This window comes from Lepeophtheirus salmonis, chromosome 12 (assembly GCF_016086655.4).
Source record: "Lepeophtheirus salmonis chromosome 12, UVic_Lsal_1.4, whole genome shotgun sequence".
Classification (NCBI taxonomy): Eukaryota; Metazoa; Arthropoda; class Copepoda; order Siphonostomatoida; family Caligidae; genus Lepeophtheirus; species Lepeophtheirus salmonis.
The window spans coordinates 9,129,420-9,150,996 of NC_052142.2; the positions used below are offsets into that span (position 1 = coordinate 9,129,420).

Consider the following 21,577-nt stretch of genomic DNA (forward strand, 5'->3'; position numbering starts at 1 on the left):
CATCATGAATCAAATGCTGTTTTAATACATTCATGAAATGGGACGACCGCATTGAGTTACGATATATTATAAGAAAAACAAAGTCTTATACAAAAGGTAATTTCAAACTTCCTGGCCACCATTAATTCCAATCCAGATGTAGTTGGAAATTTTTATCACAACAATGATTTGGCATAGAATAAAAATAAATTGAAAAAAAGACAACCGTACAAACTTTTTTTAATTATCTAATCCCAAAACTGGTATTTTTCTCGTCGTTTCCCCAAGTTATAGTCACAAAAGACATGCTCCTAGGATTATTTTTAGTATCAATCCACCCATCAAAGATAAGAACCATTCCACAGAATACTTATATCTCTAAAAAACGAACAACTACATAAACTAGAATCCTAAACAGACTGAAAATGCAATAATGGTAGTTTTATTAAATTTGAATCTATGATACATTTTAAGTTTCAATAAAGATCCACAAATTTGTACTGAAAATCAATTATTACTAGTCTGTTTTTCTGTTTTCAAAATTTGCGAAGGTTCTGAAATAGATAGATCAGGTGCATTTAAATTTTTAACTTTAGCAACCGAAACATTATTAGTAGATGATAAATCTTGGGATCGTGAAACTGTTGATGGTATTGTATGATATAAGCCACCTGGACTTAATTGAGGATAGCATTGTATTTCTACATCATCTGGTTTCTGTATTAATCCCGAGACACAGGTCAAGGGATAAGATTCTGGGGGAGATATATGGACTATAGTATTCTCAGAACTAATTTCTTCATAACAAGTTCCATTTGAAGGGACAACTGAAATATCCATACGGTCAAATTGTTCATTTGATAGATTAGTCAGAACCATTTGCCCTCCTGGTAGAACGAGTAAAGCTTTAAAAGAACCACAGAATTGTTCCGAACTAACCATCGTTCTTGAATTTGAAATCGTATTATGATCAATTGATAACGAATTTGATTGGTCAAATTGAGATATTAATTGTTGATTTTCTCCGCTCAGTGTCACAGGAATTAAGTTATCAATTGACGTCTGTTCACATTCTAACTGTACTATCGATGATTTCTCAACTGGCACAACGGGCAATTGAAGAGGAAACCCATCTTTATTTATTAAAATTCCAGTATTATGATCTAAAATGAATTCTTCCGTCATCTCGCTATTACTTGCCATAGCATCATTAGACATATTATTAAAATTAAGACCATCTGTCACTTTCTTTATCCTTCTTTTTTCTTCTTTACTTGATAAATGCCGACATTCTTTTTTCTTCCGAAAGCAATAATGAAGTTTTCCATTGTTGGTTGACGTTTTAATTAAACTATATCCATTAGGTATAAAAGCTTTCAATCCATTTGGAAAATGGGGATTGTTCTGTATTGGCCCTGTTAAATATTTTTCAGATTTATCTACTTCATATGAAGGAAGAATCTTAAAAGGTAAAATTGATAGACCAGGAGGAAGTTTTTTATCACTAATTCCTGACTTAGATTTAGAAATAGGGGGAAGTGATTTTTGACATGAATAATATTCTTCATATGAGGAAAACAAATTTTTATTAGAATGCCCTAGAATATTGTAGGACATAAATTCTGACTGGACTTCATCACCAAGAAGGCCATCTTCAACAGCGTTTAACAAAGTAGTAGTACAACGATTTTTCCCCAATTCTATTGTGTTGTTTTTCAAAATAGGAGACTCAAAGCAAAAACCTGGTAATATAAGATGAAATTAATTGATTCAACATTTAAAAAAGTTATCATAAGCATAAAACTATCATTTACATTATAAAATAGTAACTTAAAATATGATAATTGATTTACTTGTTAACTTAACATGTTTTTTACGTATAAAGACCAAAATTATTTCTCAAGAAGCAAAAAGATACTTATTTTCGTCCCATAATAACAATTCACATTTGAAACGAATATATTAAACTAAACTCTTAAACATAGAATGCACAATCGGTTGTTTTTTTTGGTTTTTTAAATATTGAAAGCTATTTTTTCTATCTTGCTGTTAGTTAGATAGTTGATAATAAAGGTTGAATTAAAACAATCATATAATGAATGACTAAGGATTTAAAATAATTTGTTAACTTAAATATTTTTTATTTATTGTTAGAATAACAATTAATAAATGAAGTTCTTTTAAGACCTAAATTAAGTGCATTTCCTAGTTGTTCCAGAAACACTCTTCTCTTGTGGCTCTTGTGAGACATCCAGTTCGGATTGATCTCTCTCCTAATTACAAAGAGGAAACGTCAAGGATATTGTGAAAGATGGACAGGGGCCAGCAGGCAATCATCCTTCTGCAATTGTATGCTCCAATTACCATGTCTAGATTTCCACACCTCCTTTGTTTCGTTTGTAGTCCATAATTATGATTGGCTTTCTATCTTCACGATCACTAATGCTCCCGTCTCTGTGCAGTGTGCTTAGAATAACTACATTTTTTCTTAGGTAAATAAGAAACTAAAGTGGTAGTGGGTGTGAAGGCAAATTTTGATGAGAAGACTTCTCTCTTTTTTTTATGCAAGCAGTGCGGGTGGGACCTCAGGCTTGTTTTTACGAACCGTACCAACCATGGTAATCTTCCTCTTCAGGAGCTGTGGTCCGAGTTGATAAGAGGTAAACAAATTATCACAAGTCACATTGTGACCCCTCAGTCCCTCGGTCAGATCAAGTACAACACGCATTCCTTGGTTTTTTTCTGGGTGTCCATCGGCCAACTTTCTTGTATATACCTGGATTTTCCTAGCATAACTTGATTTGGCATCGCAAGCCACCCTCCTCCAGCCGTCATCTCCTTCCAGTTCAGAACCAGTTTTCCTCAAGAATGAGATCGAAATCTTCTTCAGAAATATCACGCACACGCATATTGAAAAAATGTAAATGCAGTGAATTTTAAAAAACCAACCACCTTTATACCCCCTTGAAATGCACAGACAAAGAACAAATATTGCATTGTCATTATGTTATTACGCATAAGAAATTGCATATTAGAGAGACTAATCAAACAAAGAAACCTTTTTTATTACGTAACTACTTTTGTAAGTTTCAATTATGTTAAAATTTTATCATGGGTCATTTTGACCCGGAAGACAATCTTTGAGCATTTTTTCGTACTGCTTACACAGAAATGTTTCTGGGAATTTTTTTTTAACTTTTTAAATATTCGGGACAAGTTAGGAAAAGTCAAAAAAAATCAGGCCGAAAAAACGTTATTTTATTGGTTTTTATGGTTAGTTAAACTATGCGATGGGTCATTTTGACCCGAAGACAACAGGAGGGTTAACTGAAATATCTGTCATTTTCAGATTTTTAAAAGAAATGCCACAAAACATTTTAGACATAAAATTAGATACTCTCAATGATTTGAGAAATATTTTCAACTTCCGGAACATTTTTTTACATAATTTTTGCAATCTTGGCAAAAATGAATCAGTTATCGATGATTATTTTTTCTACAACATTATTCTTCATAACTTTTTTGTTTTTGAAAGTATGAAAAAAAATATTGGTAGGTTCGTGTTTCTTTTACGCTTCCGATAATGCTATTAATTTTTTTTTCCAAAATTAGTGCAAAAAAATTTCTTTGCAAGTTATTTCCCTCTCCCTCCTTAGCCCGAGCAACGCCAAGTAATCCTTAGCTAGTAGTCTTATAAGTCTGGTTGATTAATTTTGAATTTTAATTAACTGTGAGAGAAGAACGAGGATTGCAAAATTATGTGTTTTATAGTACGAATGTGTATAAAACTTTGGGGCAATGCATCTAAGACCTCGGACGTAATTTACAATGCCATTAATTTAATCATGTCATTAATAAAATAATCAACAATTAATAGTCAAATTTCCAAACCAATATCATGCAAACATTCCAGACATTCATGGTACTTGTCAGAAGAACTTGTAATCTCACTTTTATTATGGTCAAGTAAGTTTGTCATCCAAAAGAGGATGCTGAGTTCTTTAAAAATAAATAATAGTGAGCAACAACAGTTCTATGAAAAAGATGTTAACAAAAATTTAGAAAACTTTATCACAGATAAGACAATAAGATTTATGAAAATTATGGAGCTTCTTTATGGATTTTTAGAAGCTGATCCTGCATTATGGAATGATAGGGATTATTTCAAGCAAGCATCAAAAACAATTGGGCCTATCAATGTTATTAATGAGCTTGTCAAAAGGGGAGTTGCGCTCATACAATAATTAATGACTATTTAACAGATGATGAATCCCAGCTGCAATTTCTTTTAAGTAGTTGAATTTCATAGAAGATTGTATCCTAACTCAAAGAAGAAAACTTTAAAAATATACGTTAACTTTTTTTTAATATGAAATAATTATGAAAATATTAATATTCTATTACTTGAAAAAAAAACACTTGTAAAATTACCGTATGAATATTTTTGATTTGTTATTAAATCATTAAATATAAGACAATCTGACACATTGCAATATTATTTATTAACTTAAAAATATATATTTCTATTCGTAACCCGTCTTTGTTCTCGGGCACAATCATCTAGTCTGCCTTCGTTGGAGTTAGACCAAACTCCTTTAGGATGATTTCCTTGACTTTGCTTCTGAATAAAGTTGTCCTATCACCCTCATAAAATATATGTAGCGAGGTTTGCCTCTCTTTGCAACAAAAGGAAAATGTCCTCTCTTATTCGTTCTTTTTAGACTTGTTTATAAAATTAATTCCTACTAAATTTTCATTGTACAAACACTTTTCTTTATTTATTTTATAAAACTTGGATATATAGATGTTTTTCCTCAAAAAAAAAAAAAATCATTTAGGTTAAGGTCATCAAAATGGTAACTTGTTTTTGTTAATCTAAGTAAAGAAAAACGTATTAGCAATTTTTTTAGATATCAGTAGCCGCTCATTGGCTATGATAAGCAAGTGAACTAACAAATAGGCAAAAATTCATTTTAATATCTTTTTTGTTCTTTAAGACACGTAAAAAATGATTTATCATAAACATTTATAAAAAACATTTGATAGAAGTTTAACTTAACTAAATTAATTAATTTTACTAATAAAATATAATGTGTAGTATACGGATAATATTTAAATAAAATCACGTTTTTCCCAAAAATATGTAAAATTTCAGAACTTTAGGGGCGTTGACCTACCTCTAAATATTCATAGAAATTGTTTAACCTTCGTCAATCGTATTTTTTTTTTTTTTTTAAAGGAACGCATTTGACTCATCAATTTTTTACTTTAACGCAAAGTGATTTAATTGCCAACCAAATGGTCTTTTTTTCAACTTTTTATATAAATATAATGTTAGAAGTACTTAATAGAAATAATTCCATCTCAATCTATTTTCTTTACTTTATGACACTTTCGATCAATACTTTCCTTGTACATGTCTTCAGCCACATCCAAGTCGACACAAACTATTTAGTTGCAACTATCCTATTTCCCTATTAACTATGGTTCTTTTAACTACTAATACATATCCGCTGACAATTCATTTATATTCAAAATTGAAAGAAAAAAATTGAACTATCTTTTCATATATTCTAATAAGATTTTTCGTGGAATTCGTACTTGTTCAAATTACGATCGGGTTTCTTGAAGTTTAGATTCTTACGTTTTAATCCTTTGATCTTTTCATTGTCTTTCTCGTCTAGTCTCATAAATAAAAATTTAAATTAAAGGGTGAGGACTCAAAAATTAGAATATTCTACGCCGTCTACCCTCATTTCTAAAAGTATGACAATTATGTATTTGGTACCATTTAAATGAACTAACAACAAGCTACAATTTTATGTTTGTTTTGTTTTTGTGCGATAAAAAATGTCCGAGCAATAAGCAAAACGGCAGAGGATGTTCGATCTCCTCCGTGCACTAGTCGATCTCCAACAAGAAAAACAGCCCCAATTCAAGAAGAAAAAAGCACTTTTTCATCACTTTGTCACAAATCACTGATAACAATGGCAAAATTGCTTGGATTAGGCTACGAATTGCTTTCCCATCCACAGTAATCTTTAGATCTGGATCTCAATGACTCAAAAGAATGCTCAGTGTAAAAAATGCAAAGATGATCGCCGAAACTATATTTTAATATATAGAGAAATTGTACCATGAAATGGCATTACTTCTATAATCTTTTTATTGCCCCAAAGATAACTACATTGAATAAATAAATCGAATTTCGCTATATTTATCTGTTTTAATATGTTTTGAGCTAACCTGGTACACTTATTTTCTTGGACTAAAGGCTTATCTATATTTCAATTTAATAGTAAGCTGACAATGAAATTATTGAAATCAATAACAAATATATATATACGTCCACCAAAACAAAAAGATAAGAAAATTTAATCAAATAGATGGAATATTCTAAACTTCATATATCACGCAAAAATAAAAATATAAACTTATCAAAAATACTGAATTGCAGAGTTTTTTTATAAAAGGACTAACTTTTTTAAAATATGAAGATGAAGTTTTGCAACAGATAAAACACCGGAGGTTTCATAGTCTAAAGAAGCACGTTTCACATAAAAAATATTATAAACATTTGCAATAGCTGCGTTAACAATCTTCTCCATTTTTCCAGAGTGAAAGGATCAGAAATCATCTTTCTTAATGTTATAAAAAAAACCCATATGTTCCATTATAAGTTCGCCGAGGCAGTATATACTGGACAGAGAGTCTCGAATTCAAGAGAAAGTGATCAATCCTCTCGTCCTTGGTTCGACAAAAGTTACCCTTTTCAGTAAGATTTGAGAGATTTCCATAAAATATTAGAAAGACATGACGGAAACACAGTCCTATTTCAGAGGATTATCTTCACCGATATATTTTTTTCGACCTCATACACTTATTTTTCTATTCAACGTATCCTCCTGCAGTTCCAATAACGACTTCTAATCGGTGACTGAGTGCACATCACATGCTAATGATGTACTGGCTATTTATAGTCTCCAAATAACATTTAATTGTCTGATTTATGGCGTTGATATTCTTGTAACGTCGTCAACGGGCCTTGGACTGGATTAGTGGCCAAAAAGAATAATCTAGCGTGTTCAGGTCTGAGCTGATACATTTTCATCAAGTAAATACATGGTAGGCCATGTCCTGTTGCAGAACGTAGTTTCCAACTGGGACAATCAATCTTACTATGTACTTTGATCTTCATTTTTCCTAATATTGAAAGAACCATATTAGAGGCATGATATGGTTTTTGATGATTTAGAGGGTCTAGAATGACTAAACAATATCTCCATTCATACTCAAGTAGATATCTTTCCTTCTGTTCCTACATGGTCATCTTCCCCCAGATCAGGAAAAGATTATTATTTGTCGAAATGACTACTCGAGCTTCTTTAAATAGTAGTAGTCTTTATCAACGTTGCAGACGAGTTGTTTTTATAGCTGATGACAGAAGTGGATCCTTCTTCTTCCTTTTTAACCGAACTTAAGACAGTGGAAAACGCCACTCCCAACCTTGAGGAGTATGTCCAAATGGACACATTCGGGTTCGTCCTATAGAGAATATACATAAGTAAAGACTACTCTCCTCTTTACTGGACTATCAGAGAACGACATATGAAAAGAGGAAGAGGAATTAATTTGAAACTAAGCGCTTTAATAAATAATAATCTATTGATTATTTTACTTAAGTGGAACAAGCCAAAATGGTTCGAAGTTGCTGTGCAATAAAATGTAGTAATTGCCATGGATCGGACAGGGTGTAATTAAACCATATTTTATTTTATCGGATTCCACAAGATCCTCAATTAAGAATTGAATGGCTACGGGTAATTTGCTGTGAAATTTTTAAGCCATCACTATACACCTATTTGTGTTGAGAACATTTTAAGGAGTCGGACTTTGTTCGTGTTGGTGTTATACAAAATAATTGTCGCAAACAAGGAGGTATTCCGTCAGTATTCCCAGGTATTACGGATAGACTATACCCTCCTAGTCCAAAAAGACGCCGACTTCTAGTTCGTAATGCTCAGAATGAGAGAAAGACGAATGAAGATATGCAATGCAATTCAAATGTTCCAGAATCAAATAAAATCATTGAAGTAATGTAGTTGTCTATTTATATATATATCTTTGAATATACATTGCATACGTATTAAAAACTTGAAAATCTCATGCTTACATATTTTACGTTTTTTTTCCTAGGATTTATATAAACATATCTTACACCAAATTGTATGTAAAGACCACTCCTATGCTTTCCACCAGATACAACGCAAGAATATATACATCTTGAATGCGATCGCTTAAAAACTATATTAACGACTAAAAGCAAGATTTAAGAAAACATTCGCAATCGTTTGAGTCGTACAAATAAAGCGAATCGGGAATTGAGAGATGTAAGGGTAGATTTGCAGAAAAATAATTTATTATCTTCAGAGGGAGTAGTAGGTTTGACTCATTTTGATGATTTAAGACTTCCGGCAGTGAAGGAGATAGTTGAAAATCACAGAAAATATCACCATTATTCCAGCATGCTCAAGATTTTGCACTAACTATAGTCATTTTCAAATTACTATATAGATAAAAAAAACGGCTTTTGAATACTGCAGCATTTCAAACATACATTTTTTTTCTTTTACACCAAAATACTACCAAGATATGTCGTCATTAGAAAAATGGGCTAAAAATGAATAGGCTGTTTTGATAAATTTACACGTTTACATAAAACTAAGAAGCATAGCCAGTCGCATTATGCCAATAAAAATATTAAGTATGCTTGGACCACTTAGAAACAAATTTGAGACAAGATCATATTCATATATGCTACCTGTACAAGGCAAACAATATTACATTAATTCAAAATAAAAGGCACAAATTGACTCAGATCTAAGAGTTGTTATTCTTTGCATTTATAAAGATACCTAATATTTTGTTTCGCGGTACCAATTACCAGTGATGCTAATCGGGAGCATTTTGGGTATGTTAAAAAAAGAAAACTAAAATAAACACTGACATTGTCAGGATGACAATTTGCAGAATGTTTTTGAGGAGAGCAGCTTATCTGTCATGACGTTTGAATAGATCAGCTACAATCAGCTGTGACGAGAGAGGAGGGGGAGAAGAAAATAAACAAGGACAAAAACAAGAATTACTCCTATTTTGATTCTCAATTTTACTCAGAACCATACAAGGAGTTACAATTTTAACTCTGCCGCAAATCCTCGAGGTTACTCAACATCTTTTATGAACACAAGCAAATTCTCAATCCGGTTTCGTAAATATCAATGATTTATTGGATACAGTAGACAAAAAAAACTTCACTCCTCAGGAATTAAATATTAATAACAACAGCTTAGGAAAAGAAAATCCAACCTACAGTTTACCAACTCCAAAATAACACACGAGCTATAAAAAAATAACCAAATTTTCATCACTACAAATTTTTATAGAGTAATTATTTTTAACAGGATATTTTGATAACGCTGTGGAACAAAATTGAGGCCTTAGATCAATCATCGGCTAAAATCCAATTTTTTTTTTCGTTATTTAATCCGTAGAATATTTGAGTAACAAAACTATAAAGTTCGATACTCTAATATGAACTTAAAAGTGAACACTTAGATATTTTAGTGTGTGATAATTTTAAGATAGTTCGTCTGTATTTGGTTATATTAGAACAAGGATTACTAAATAATCAGGAATTTCCCTGCTACAAGAGTTGTATTTTGAATTTTATCCACACAAGAAATTAACATTCAAAACAACTTTTGCACTCGTATGTATATTTTTTTTTCAATATTTTTCCTATTTCATGGTGTTCGAAATTAAAAATACTAATTTGAAACTTGTCCGAATTTATGAATTTAGGGCGTTTTCTGACTGTGTTATTAAATCTTTAGTAACCTCTTTATTCGATGTTTCAATGAAAATATTATGATACACACTTCTTGATAACATATTTTTCAATGTTTTTATATAAAAAATCTCAAATATATGCACTATGTCTAAAAAAAAGTACATGAACGAAAACAACACTGTGATGTGTCAGACAATGCGTAACTTACCTTATCCTGTAAAAATATAGTATATGAAGGCAAGAAGATTAAAACCATTAAATTGGTTTCCAATTTCCTGGTTTTAATCTTCTTGCCTCTAAAATATTAATTCATTATTACAACTAGTAAAATAATCGACTTAATTAAATTAAATTTCGAAGCATTTTTCAAGAAACCTTACATTTTTTACTTAATAAATATGTATTTCGTGAGAAAGTTATAAGTTAAAATTTATCCAAATCTACCTTTTTTAAGGCATTTTTTTAAATTAAGGTTTATTATTTAGTTATAGGTATAATATTAAAAAATATTAACTTTCAAATAAGATCCTTCGATCTTTTAGAAATTTGTTATCATGATAATATTAATTTCTTATATACTGCAATGTTTTTATCAAATGATTTTAACTTTTATTTTAACCTAAATATTTATTTCACGTCGAAATATGGTTCTGAATTGAAATTACACTGAAAAAAAACATGATTTTTTTAAGAAGGATCTAACGGGGCAAACTTTGTCGATTGAAGATTTTAATGGTCCTTTTCGTGTTTTACGACATAAATGACAATAATAACTTAAGTTTTCGCAGATAGGCAAAAAAGCTGTTGCATAGTATTATAATTAACCTTAATTAGTGTATTTTAAAAACGATTAATTGAAATATTTATTTAATATAAATTGCAAGGACCAAAGAATAGTAAACTGAATTCATCTGAAGAACAGTCGTACATGCATTTCTTGTTTTCATCTCATATTTATGTATGCAATAAAAAAATTAAAAACAAACTGAAAAAATTAAATTATCATGATTAATTCTTTAATTTTAGCTATAATATAAAGTAGTTAAAAAATATTAGCTTCTAAATAAGATTCTTCAATTAAATCGATTATTTTTATTGAAGACATTTTTCAGGAATTGTAATCAAGATAGCTTAATACAATATCCATTTCAAATGCTGCAATGTTTTTTTATCATGTGTTATTAGCTTTATTTTTTATCAATATAGTTCTTGCACGTCGAAATATGGCTCTGAATTAAACTGTAAAAAATTGATTTCTTGAAAAAGGCTCTTAAGGTCTAACCTATTTCTAGAGATTAAATAGCAATACAATATATGGTCTTTAGTTCGCGGGCGTTCCAAAACTTGAATTTTATTACAGTGTTTTCATACTTTAATTTTACTAGAGTGTGGAGAAAAAAAACACATCCTTCCTACTTCTTGAGGAAATGCATCTGCTCAGTTTTATAATTATAACCTTACCTGACGTGTTATCAACTTTCTCCAAATACAGATCCTTAGATACTTTTTCATAACAATTGTAAGTTCTTCCCTTTTTTGCTTCTAGACTATATACATTATTCATTTGACTGTCCTTGCCAAACGGTTTCTTCTTGGCATGAACACTAGCGAAATACACACTTTCCATTTCAACATGAGAATAAGGTTCAAACATATTAAGTTTCTTATAATCGACTGAATTCCTAAGTTTAAAAATGTAACAATTTTAAACATATATATATAATTGCACAAATTCTTTAACTTAGTGTTAAAGATAAAATTCAGGTTTATGACAAGTTTTTTTAACTATATGAAGACTTAAAAATTAATAGAAAAAAAATCACCTGGGTTTGGTGTTCCTTGAGGTACCATCAGTTATCCTATTTAAAATGACTTTTGGGATAAGCCATCCTCTAGACAATTGTTCCTTAACTATATCGAAGTTATTACTCTTTAAGAATTGTGAGCAATTATTGATATCATTACCCATATTATAACTCTCAGTCAAAATATTGTCATCATAATATTTGATACAGTTTTCAGAACGTTGACAACTACATAAATTCAAATGATCGCATTGAGCGTAATGAAATTTGTCTACTTGAGTCGACTTTACATCTTGTATGACTGTGAGAGTTTGAGTTCCTTGGTCATTCATATACTCGTATAACTGTTTCTTATGTAGAGGAGTGTAATCTTTTACATTTTTATGGAACTCAACACCCAGTTCAACTAGGTCATTAGCTTCTTGAGTAGAAATTATTTCATTATGATCACAAATAGAGTGAAAACACTTTTTAAGTGGAATAATATTTTCAGTAAAATCTGTCTGAGTAGATTTAGCACTCCCAACAGAAAAAACAGATGCATTGTTATCTCTAGGATCAGGTGCCATATGAGATAATTGTATTTTGAGATTCTTTGATATAATTTCTTGATATTTGGAAATACAATATTCGTCTTCTTCACAATTTAATTTTTCTCTTATTACAAGCATGAATTTATCATTTTCCTTCCTCTTAACCGAACCTTGGTCAAGAAAGAAAAGTTTTTTGACTTGACTAAAATCCAGCATTTTTTGGGCTGCTTTAATCCAAATGGATTTTGTATCCGGTGGAAGGTTACACCATTCATCGTATATATTGTGCCTCAAATCTGAAAGAGAGGAAAAGGCTCGGGTCATTGAATCCTCATTGGGGGCAGCCCTACCCTGGTCCGGGATACCACTCCGGCACAGTAGCCTTTCCAGGCTTGATGTCCATAAGAGCAGGCCCAGGGAAGACCTCTTTGCACCACACACGTCTCTCCCCTCAAACACACGCCCTCCGCCCTCATAAATGCAATCCACAAGGAAGTCCATCACAATCTCCACTCCTCTTCTTCACACACTCCCCATTCGCAAAACAACTCACACTCTACTCAAACTCAATACTTCCCCACCACCACAGATTTCCCAAACAATTCCAAAATAAGAGAATCCAAAACCTAAAAAAGGGAAAAAGAAACTTCATCCAACGAGTTCTAATAATATCTGGAGTGAGCAAGGCTTAGTCACTCAACCTCCTATAGAAGTTAGGGATGCTAAATCGTTTCAATGAAAAAGCTCTTAATCCAACATTTAAGGATAAAAACAAATGTGAAACTTTGTGACATCATATTTCATGACAGTACAACAAGTGGCATGCAGTATTATTATGGAAAAGGGCAACGTGAATTTAAATATACTCTTCATTTTTTTTTAATCATAAGGAAGTGCTGGAATATTATAAATGTTAGGAGCTCCAGATCTGGAAAACGCCAGGAAGACTGGACTCGAGAGCCTTTCACATCAACAGACTGTGAACAGCTCAAATTTCTCAGAAAATTTGTATCATGGATTCAATTCTGGTTTGAGGAGTCAAAGAAAATAAAATTAAAAATTTTTGACTAAAGAAACATTTCAGGCAATCTATCAAACTTCCTCATATTTGGATGCTGCTGCATGCTACTTACTAGAGAAAAAAGGGTTTGAATTTGTTTTGTACGGGAAATTCCTGAGTGATTGCATTGAGCAGAGATTTTTCCAATATAGAAGCATGAGTGCCTGCCATTTCTATATTACAATCCTACAATTACTTCAATCAGAAAAGACCATCAGACTTAGGGACATTGTGAAGTACACTTCGTTGTCGATTCGAGACCTTAAAAAACATCGGAAGAGGCTATAAATATAGCTTCGTCAAAATGTATAGAAGATATTGCTGTTTTTCTTGAATATTTGGATGACATGGTAATTCCTATAACAATCAAAGCCGAATAAAAAAATATATACTTTATTGTTTATTGCCAGATTCTCCTTCAGATTCTTTAGATCTAATTGTAATAGTTATTAATATTTTTTATCATACTATTATGATCCACCAAATCCTTTACAATATCTTAATCAATTCTGAGAAAATTCAAGAATGATTGTCAAATAGGATCTGCTTTTATAAATTCGATGTATATTTTAAATTTAATATGTATTAATAAAAATTTGATGATAGAAAAATAACCATTTGACTTCATTTCAGACCATTAGATGATACAAAAAAAATGTATTAGGTGTTAGGGATGCTTCTTTTGAAGGTGAGATTTCAACTTAGGGGGCCAGTCAAAAATCTGGGGTGGCAAATTAAAAGAATATAATTTCTTATCCATTTTGAATTTAATAAAATAATTATTTCCTTATTTTTATATATAAATTTTCATTTGGCCAATAAGTAACACCACTGCCTTTGTCGTCTTATGTAACCTACTATAGGTGTTTATTTATAATAAATAATTCTTTATATTCTCTTCTACTTATTTAGGTACGTTTCTTTTTGTTATGACGGCTCTTGTACGCCTCCTCTTTTAACGCGTAGTCCTTTTAATCATATAATCCTAGACTATATATATATAATTTCAAACTAATATAATAAGAAGAAACTCGTAAATGTCGATATCATGAAAGCTCTTTAATACTTAAAGCAACAGTCATATAATATTTTAAGTTAGTAAAGTCTAGTTTTAAAGTCAGAGGTCACAGAAAAAGTAAACTTCTTCTAATTTTTTATTTTAATTTGTGTACTGGGGTGTCCTACTTTTAGGGTTACCTATTAATTCGATTTTCTGTTATATTTTGATGAAAAAGTAAGGTTTGTAAAGTTTCAAAGAGCGTTTTTTTTTTACCTCTGTAGCCCCTTGGAAAAAAAAATTGATAGTTATGAGTCAAGAAATACTTGGAAATTTACAACAAAATATTAAAACATCAATATTTTCTTCCATTGCACAAAAGATCAGAGGGCACCAATTAACTTAATACTTATATTTTTATGAAATGTTTGCAAATAAATTCTTGATAGATGTTATCGTTGCTATTATTTATGAGCTAGAACGTAATTACTCCGAATAAAAATTAATTTGTCTTTCTTCCAATCCAATCCTCATTCAAAACGATAAAAGCTCATCACATTCTTCATTAATCGTTCTTTTGATTAAGGAACCCTATTCCGAGGTTTGCACTTCTTCTACATTAGCATCTATTTGAAGATGATGAAGTCACTCAAAACCCATCTTGCAACTCTTTCCGAAGAAATAGGAAAACTGAAACTAGGAGACCCATACAATTTATTTTGATGCACAGCCAAGTCTTGGTTATCTTTCAAAGTACAAATGCCTTGATCCCCTCTGCTGCGTAAAAACTCATTTAGTAAATTATATAGAGAATAATTAAAAATATTAAATATCTGACAAATATTTAGAACAGGTCATTTACTTCGACTTTAAATGATTTGTATTAAACATATCATTGGACTTATTCTTAATGAAACATTAGTTATGAATGACGGTAATTAAATATGATTAAATTAAAAATAGAATTTTACTCTACAAAAATTTTGTTTAGAATAAAATAGTAACCTCCCTTAATTCATGTATATTCTATATCAATCGAGCTTAAGGCATCATTACAGGATACTTGCTATCAATTCCCACTTTAAACAGCTGTTACATTGCCACTGGCTATAAAATACAACTTCAAGTATAACTTCATTTTTTAATTGTGATATATTTAATACATTTTTTTTTTAATTCTCTATTTTGAGCTTGACTAAAAAAGTTTAATTGATGGAATAACACTTTTTAGATATATTGACTAAGAGAAAGTCTGCAATGTATCAGATATTCCCTTTTGCACCTGTGATGCATTATTTTTCTAAGAGGATCCATGGTGATTAGTGTAGGTCGATTTTGAAATTAGGTCATTGGACAGGCCTAGAAAGTAGGCTATTGATATTGAAAAAATAGCTATCTACTTTTCCCTTTTCATTATGAAGTCATCATTTGAGGAATATCAAAAGATTACGACAAGAGTAATCCTCGATCCTTAGAATAATTTAAGCTATCGGAGCTTTAAAAAAACTCAATTCTCGAAACCTCAATTTTTCTAGTAAAAATATTTAAGAATATTAAATAATGAATAATTAACGATGCAAATGTTAAATGATACAGAAAATAAACAAATGTAAACCCTCACGGATGCTTCATTCTGTATTGTGTTTTAAGAATGTATAGACATTTCAAAATAAAATGGTAAGAAAAAGAAATACGCTAACTAGAAGTGAAAGTTTAAAAAAGTTCGGTGGTCATCCTAATCCTCTTGATAAGACAGATACTCCTACCCTCCGTCAAGTTATTCAAAAGGAAACTTCTAATTAGGAGCTGTAGATAAAAAAACAGCAAAAAAGACCAAAGACGTGCAATTAATAATCAAAAATTGCAAGACCAGATTCAAAGGCCACAGAATGATTGTTCGGACACTTTTGAGGGTACTTCATCACAAGATACTGAATTAGAAGATGAAATTTTTTAGCTATTGAAAGTGAGGAATATAAGCCTTTGAAAAGTCCAAGTGGAGCGTATAGTCTGTTGAAAGTTTTTAGGTATACCTTGGAGCTGATCAGGGGAGATGTCATCTCCAATCTAGGAGCAAGTCTGGCTAATATATTTTTGCTAGATCTTAAAGTTAGTGGTTTATTGAAGGAAGAAGATGATGTCAAACATTTTTTGTTAGACAAATCAAAAATTGACCAAGGAAAGACGGGTGTTGAAACCAGAAGTGATGAGAGGCAAAAAATAGATATAGAAAAAGTAATATGCATCGGAGTAAATGGAAAAATTGATCAATACACTTTAACATATGAAGAGGTTTACGATAATAGTGGAGAGTTTAAGCTAAAAAAATGTAGTAGGCCTGAACACTATCTTACATTTACTATAGAGTCCAACCAACAAAAAGATTACAAAAATTGATACAGAAGCTGAACACTGGTCATATCTAATCGATTTATCACAGCAAGGTATTTGTGAACCATCTTAAACTGGGAGTTTGACAGATAAAAAAATTAGAGAGGCTCTCTTAGAAGGGTCAATACTTAAAGCATCTCATTCTGTGTATGGGAAGAATCTAGACATAAACATATACTTGTCAAACAATTAGGCTGTCAGATGAGAAATTTTTTTACTTCTAAGGGCCACTACAAAGAGAATTATAACATTATGGAATTTTAAATATTATATTAATAATCTAAAAATAAAATACAATATGTATTGTAAGCTGTTTTACATGAAGACTTTATTACCATTTAAATTTAGGTAAATTATTAAAACTTATTACGAGTTTAAAATCTTAACACAAATTCTCTCAAAACAGATTTTTTTTAATATAGCTGATATTACAAATGTTAAAATATATAATTCAAATAGTGTTATACATATATTCTTCAAGGTATCACAAATAGATGGATGCAAATTACCTATTACAACATATATATAATTTCTTTCCACTTTTCATATATTTCAATAATACATATTTCCTTGATTAAAGGATAAATATAGCCGATCCTTAAGGGAATTTCCTCAAAAAAACTATTTGAATTATGGATTAATTTTTTTTTCTTCGTTATCATATGAGCAAACTCTCACTATCAGGGCATGTCCAAAATCGAAATTTTAAAAAAAAGGTAAAATCGACCAACCCTAATGGTGATATGATAGCATTAATATTCATTATCTTCATTCAGAAGGGATAACCCCTCATCTAGCCTAGGTCCTTGGACGTACCAAATTGTATATAAAGCGATTATTCTGCAAAAAAAGTTATTTCATATGGTAGTCAACTGATAGTTACAATGTAACTTTGATCGACTGCATTCAAGTCATTTATCGTTTACCTCGCTAACACAAAAATACCAACTGCATTTTGTTGTCAGCTGTTGATTCCCTCCTCTTCCTTGACACGTCATGGCTATTTCATAATCTATTCTTTTGGATAAATAAACAAAGTAATTAGTTACTCTATACGTATGCTCCGTTTCTTAAGGAACAGTTTCTTGTTGAACCCTCGTCGTTTATAATGTAAATATATTGCCAATTTTATTATTTATATGAAGAAATTTTGGCTATCATATAGAAATACAAATTTATAGCTACACTTATAATACAAATATTACTAAGCAATATTATAATACGCTAATACAGTATAGAATAAACTACAATGTATATTTTGATATTACGAAATATACATAAATAATACCAATTAAAAATGGTGAATAAGTAATATGACGGTGATAGTCTGGGAGTCATCAGATCCCTATAAGAATAAAAGAGATATAGCAATTGGTATGATTGACTTATTTTGCTAACTACTGTATGATTTTGGGCCTTTTTCTGTTTCTTTTCAGAGTGAAGGTTGCGCAATACAATAAAGGTAACGACGTGTTATGAATATGTTCAATATATGAACATAATTTTTTTCATAATAGGTATATTTTTGTAACAAAAAGTTCATCAAAATAGTAGAGAAATAAGTAATATATTAGGATTAGTTGGATATTATGTAATAATCATTAAATGATCATGTGAAAAACAAACTAATAATATGATCTTAATTTGTCATTTATCCTGAATATAATAAATATAGTATTCAAAATAATGATCGTGCTAACAAAACTGAATATGATGTCTTAAGTAAGCCTTATAATTTTGACTATTATTTCTTTTGAGATATATATTTTGGCAAATATTTAAATGATACTCAGGAAATAAAATTTTCTAAAGCATCCCTATATTTATATTGCTTGAACGGTTTGTACCACAGACCAATAATACTTCTACAACTGATAAGATTAAGAATTTTGATTACTCGCATGAAATAGTATTTGGCTGTCAAAATAAAGTTGAAGGAATCAATAAGATACAAAAATAAAACAACGGATAACTTATAAATAGGGAATTACATTTTGGGGAATATCGTTTATGTTTTAATTTATTTGTCCAACCCAATCGTATTATTATTTTGTGACATTTTAACTAATTTCTGTCATAAAAGACATTATAATTAGCTCTTATGAAAAACATAAAGAAGACAATCTTATGATAAATATTAAATATAATAAAACACATTTCTCTTAACTCTATTAATTTAGTTTCTTGCAAATTAAGAATTTATTGATGAAATAGAATGCACTGTTCTTAACCAATATAATTTGGCATATTGTTTAAATTTATGTTGTTGATATCGTAACAACTACTTGAATGCAGCACTATAAGCATAAGACACATCATTACTCCAATCACGATGCTAATGATTGTTATACTAATATAATTAATAATTTAAAAATATATAATTAAAGTAATTATTCATTACCAGGGTGGTATCCGTTCACCCTTTTTTCGTTTCAATCGTTCATTTTTGAATTATTTATTTATTCATTAAATATTTATCTAGTATAAAAAGTCCAACCTACAAAATACTCACTAATATATAAACAACTGTTTGTTTTTAAAAATATAAAAATGAGCCTCAAGGACGTAGATTATCAAAAGCAAAACATGTAATCTCAGGGGTCTTGAAATGTATAGGGCTCCAATGTACTTGTAAAAATGATGCTCTCAATTTTTATGAAAGGGTGTTCAATTTATTATTGATATATATTTTTTTTCACAACCTCAAAATAGCCTCCCGGGAGGGCAGGCTCAAAAATTGTTTTCATACATTATTTTTATTCAAGGCAACCTCCAATTATTTTTTAAACCATCCTCCTTCAAAAACAACTTAACAGACATATTTGTCCAGAATAATAATATTTACTAGCAAGGCCGATCCGTAACATAGACAATATAGGCAAATGCTAAGGGTGCCGTTCATTCAGGGGGTACCATAACGGGTGCAAATAAAAAAAATATATTATAATTAATGCTTATTTATGATAACAGTGTACTAAGGAGTCAAATGGGTCGAGTCTTAAGGATCACAGACCGTTCATTCTATTGATTTTCTTTTTTTTTTACCCTGACGAAAAAAATTCTACTGCAATGCGTAAATTCTTTGGATTTTTTTTACCTAGGCGCCCCTGTGGATTGTCCAAGGTTAGTAGAAATACTAGGTTATTCCATAACGCTTTTCCCACATTTTTCAATTTGAATTGAACATATTCATAACAGAGTGACCGTAATAAATAATTATCAAACAAGATTATCTATTTCACAACTAATCCTAGAGACCTTCTAGATACTTCCTAATCAACCTTTCAATTCATTCATACAGAATTGTAAAAGTCCTTGCTCTAGTTATTGTCTAACTAACAGGAGGATTTTATATATACAGTGTATATGTATTGAGAATTGATGTGAACAGAAAATTGATCATATCTAACCAAAAGAAGTTCAGAAATTTATTAATTGATTCCTTAAACAAATCATCATGAAATACAATTTCAAAGGCCCTTAACAGTTATATAAAGGAAACAATCAATGAAATTGAAAACTGTTTTTTTATTTTATCGATCTCCTATACATTGAGAGGAGAATATAAATAAGCTGGAACCACTAAATTATTCTGAGGCATGCTCCTATTTTGAAACCTACGTATTAGAATTAAGGTTTAAAGAATTGTGATTGTTAGCTTGATTAAATTTTCTATTTAATTTCTCAAAGTTGGAATACAACGTAAAAACTCAACTAACAAATATATAACTAAGAAGAAGTAGTAATCCCTCAATAATTATCCAAGGCAAAAAAGTCAAGACAAAACACTATAAAGCGAAAACGGCCCAAGGCGATATTGTTAGAAGGCGAAAGCGTCACACGGCTAAAACGTCTCAATCTGAAAGTGTGACATGGCAAAAGCGTCATAAGGCTAAAACGTCTCAATCTGAAAGCGTGACATGCCGAAAGCCTTAAAAGTTTAGTACGTACAAGGCAAATTGTAAAATACAAAAACGTTCAAGGCAAATCCTCCTAGAACCGTACTCAAGTATATCTGTAGTAGGGTCGTGTAATGATTTCAAGGCTTATACATCAACTTATTAAATAATGCCAAGTCTCAATGATAACTCTAAAGATCTACACAAATTTCATGACGAGGTCATGCTCATACAAAGATCTCTAAGGGGCAACAATGCTTGTATTTATAACAAAGATACAAGAAAATTCATTCTGCCAATTTTGGAAATTAGAATCTCCAGGTATTTTAGATACAAATGGGAGAATTTTGTTGAAAATAACTCTGAGAAGGAGGTTACTATTGAAGAATTTTTACATTAAGTAATGATCTCAGCAAGGGTCACTGAGCATTAAGATCCAAAAATGGAATATGATTCCAAATATTTTAGGTCAAGAGAAGTGCCAAATAGTAATTTTTTGTCAAAACTGTGCAAGTAATTCATATAGGTAAGGTACATGTGAGGCTTTTAAAGAAAAGTAAATAGATAAATGCAAGCGGCAAGTATATGACGAAGATGCTTGTCTCAATTATCTTAGTTTGGGACACTCGGAGAGTCAATGTCAATCTTATGGAAGGTGTTCCAAGTGAAACTCAAGGCATTTTGTTCCTCTAGAAAATAATCAAAATTTAGGACACTGTTCTGATGAGAAAGTGTGTTAATGACAGCTCGAACTATTGTATTACATCAGGGGTCTTAATTTGGGGTTCGAGTTATATTTGATGAAGGTTCCCAAGTAAGTCTAATTTTAAACAGTGTCATTAAGGCTCTATGCCTGAAAGGTCAAGAACTTTAAAAGCCAAACCACCCTTTGCCTTCTTTGACACGTTTTACAATTGCAGAGCCTTCACCCCCTGCATTGCTTACTATGGTGCGTAGTGGTGCTTCTAAGGCAGTTTTCATAATGTTCTTGCCTTTTTCTATAAGTGGTGTAGATAACATGACTGGTCAAATTAATAAATATTATCGACATGAATTCACAGTT

General features: G+C 30.6%; 1 protein-coding gene across 4 annotated transcripts; it reads right to left on the reverse strand.

The window, feature by feature from the left end:
* Positions 1 to 405: 405 nt before the first annotated feature.
* Positions 406 to 12,846, reverse strand: LOC121126597 (uncharacterized). 4 transcript variants are annotated; one of them, XM_071892010.1, is made up of 5 exons: positions 12,518 to 12,841; positions 11,795 to 12,463; positions 11,653 to 11,740; positions 11,291 to 11,511; positions 406 to 1,721 (listed from the first exon to the last, which is right to left on the reverse strand). In XM_071892010.1, exons 1-5 carry the CDS (start codon positions 12,666 to 12,668, stop codon positions 487 to 489), a joined length of 2,364 nt encoding a protein of 787 aa, XP_071748111.1. In that variant the 5' UTR covers positions 12,669 to 12,841; the 3' UTR covers positions 406 to 486. The 4 variants fall into 4 exon arrangements, with proteins under 4 accessions (XP_071748111.1, XP_040577819.1, XP_071748110.1 ...); XM_040721885.2 differs by having other exon boundaries at positions 11,653 to 12,463; positions 12,518 to 12,843; XM_071892009.1 differs by having other exon boundaries at positions 11,795 to 12,815.
* Between the last annotated feature and the right edge of the window lie 8,731 nt (positions 12,847 to 21,577).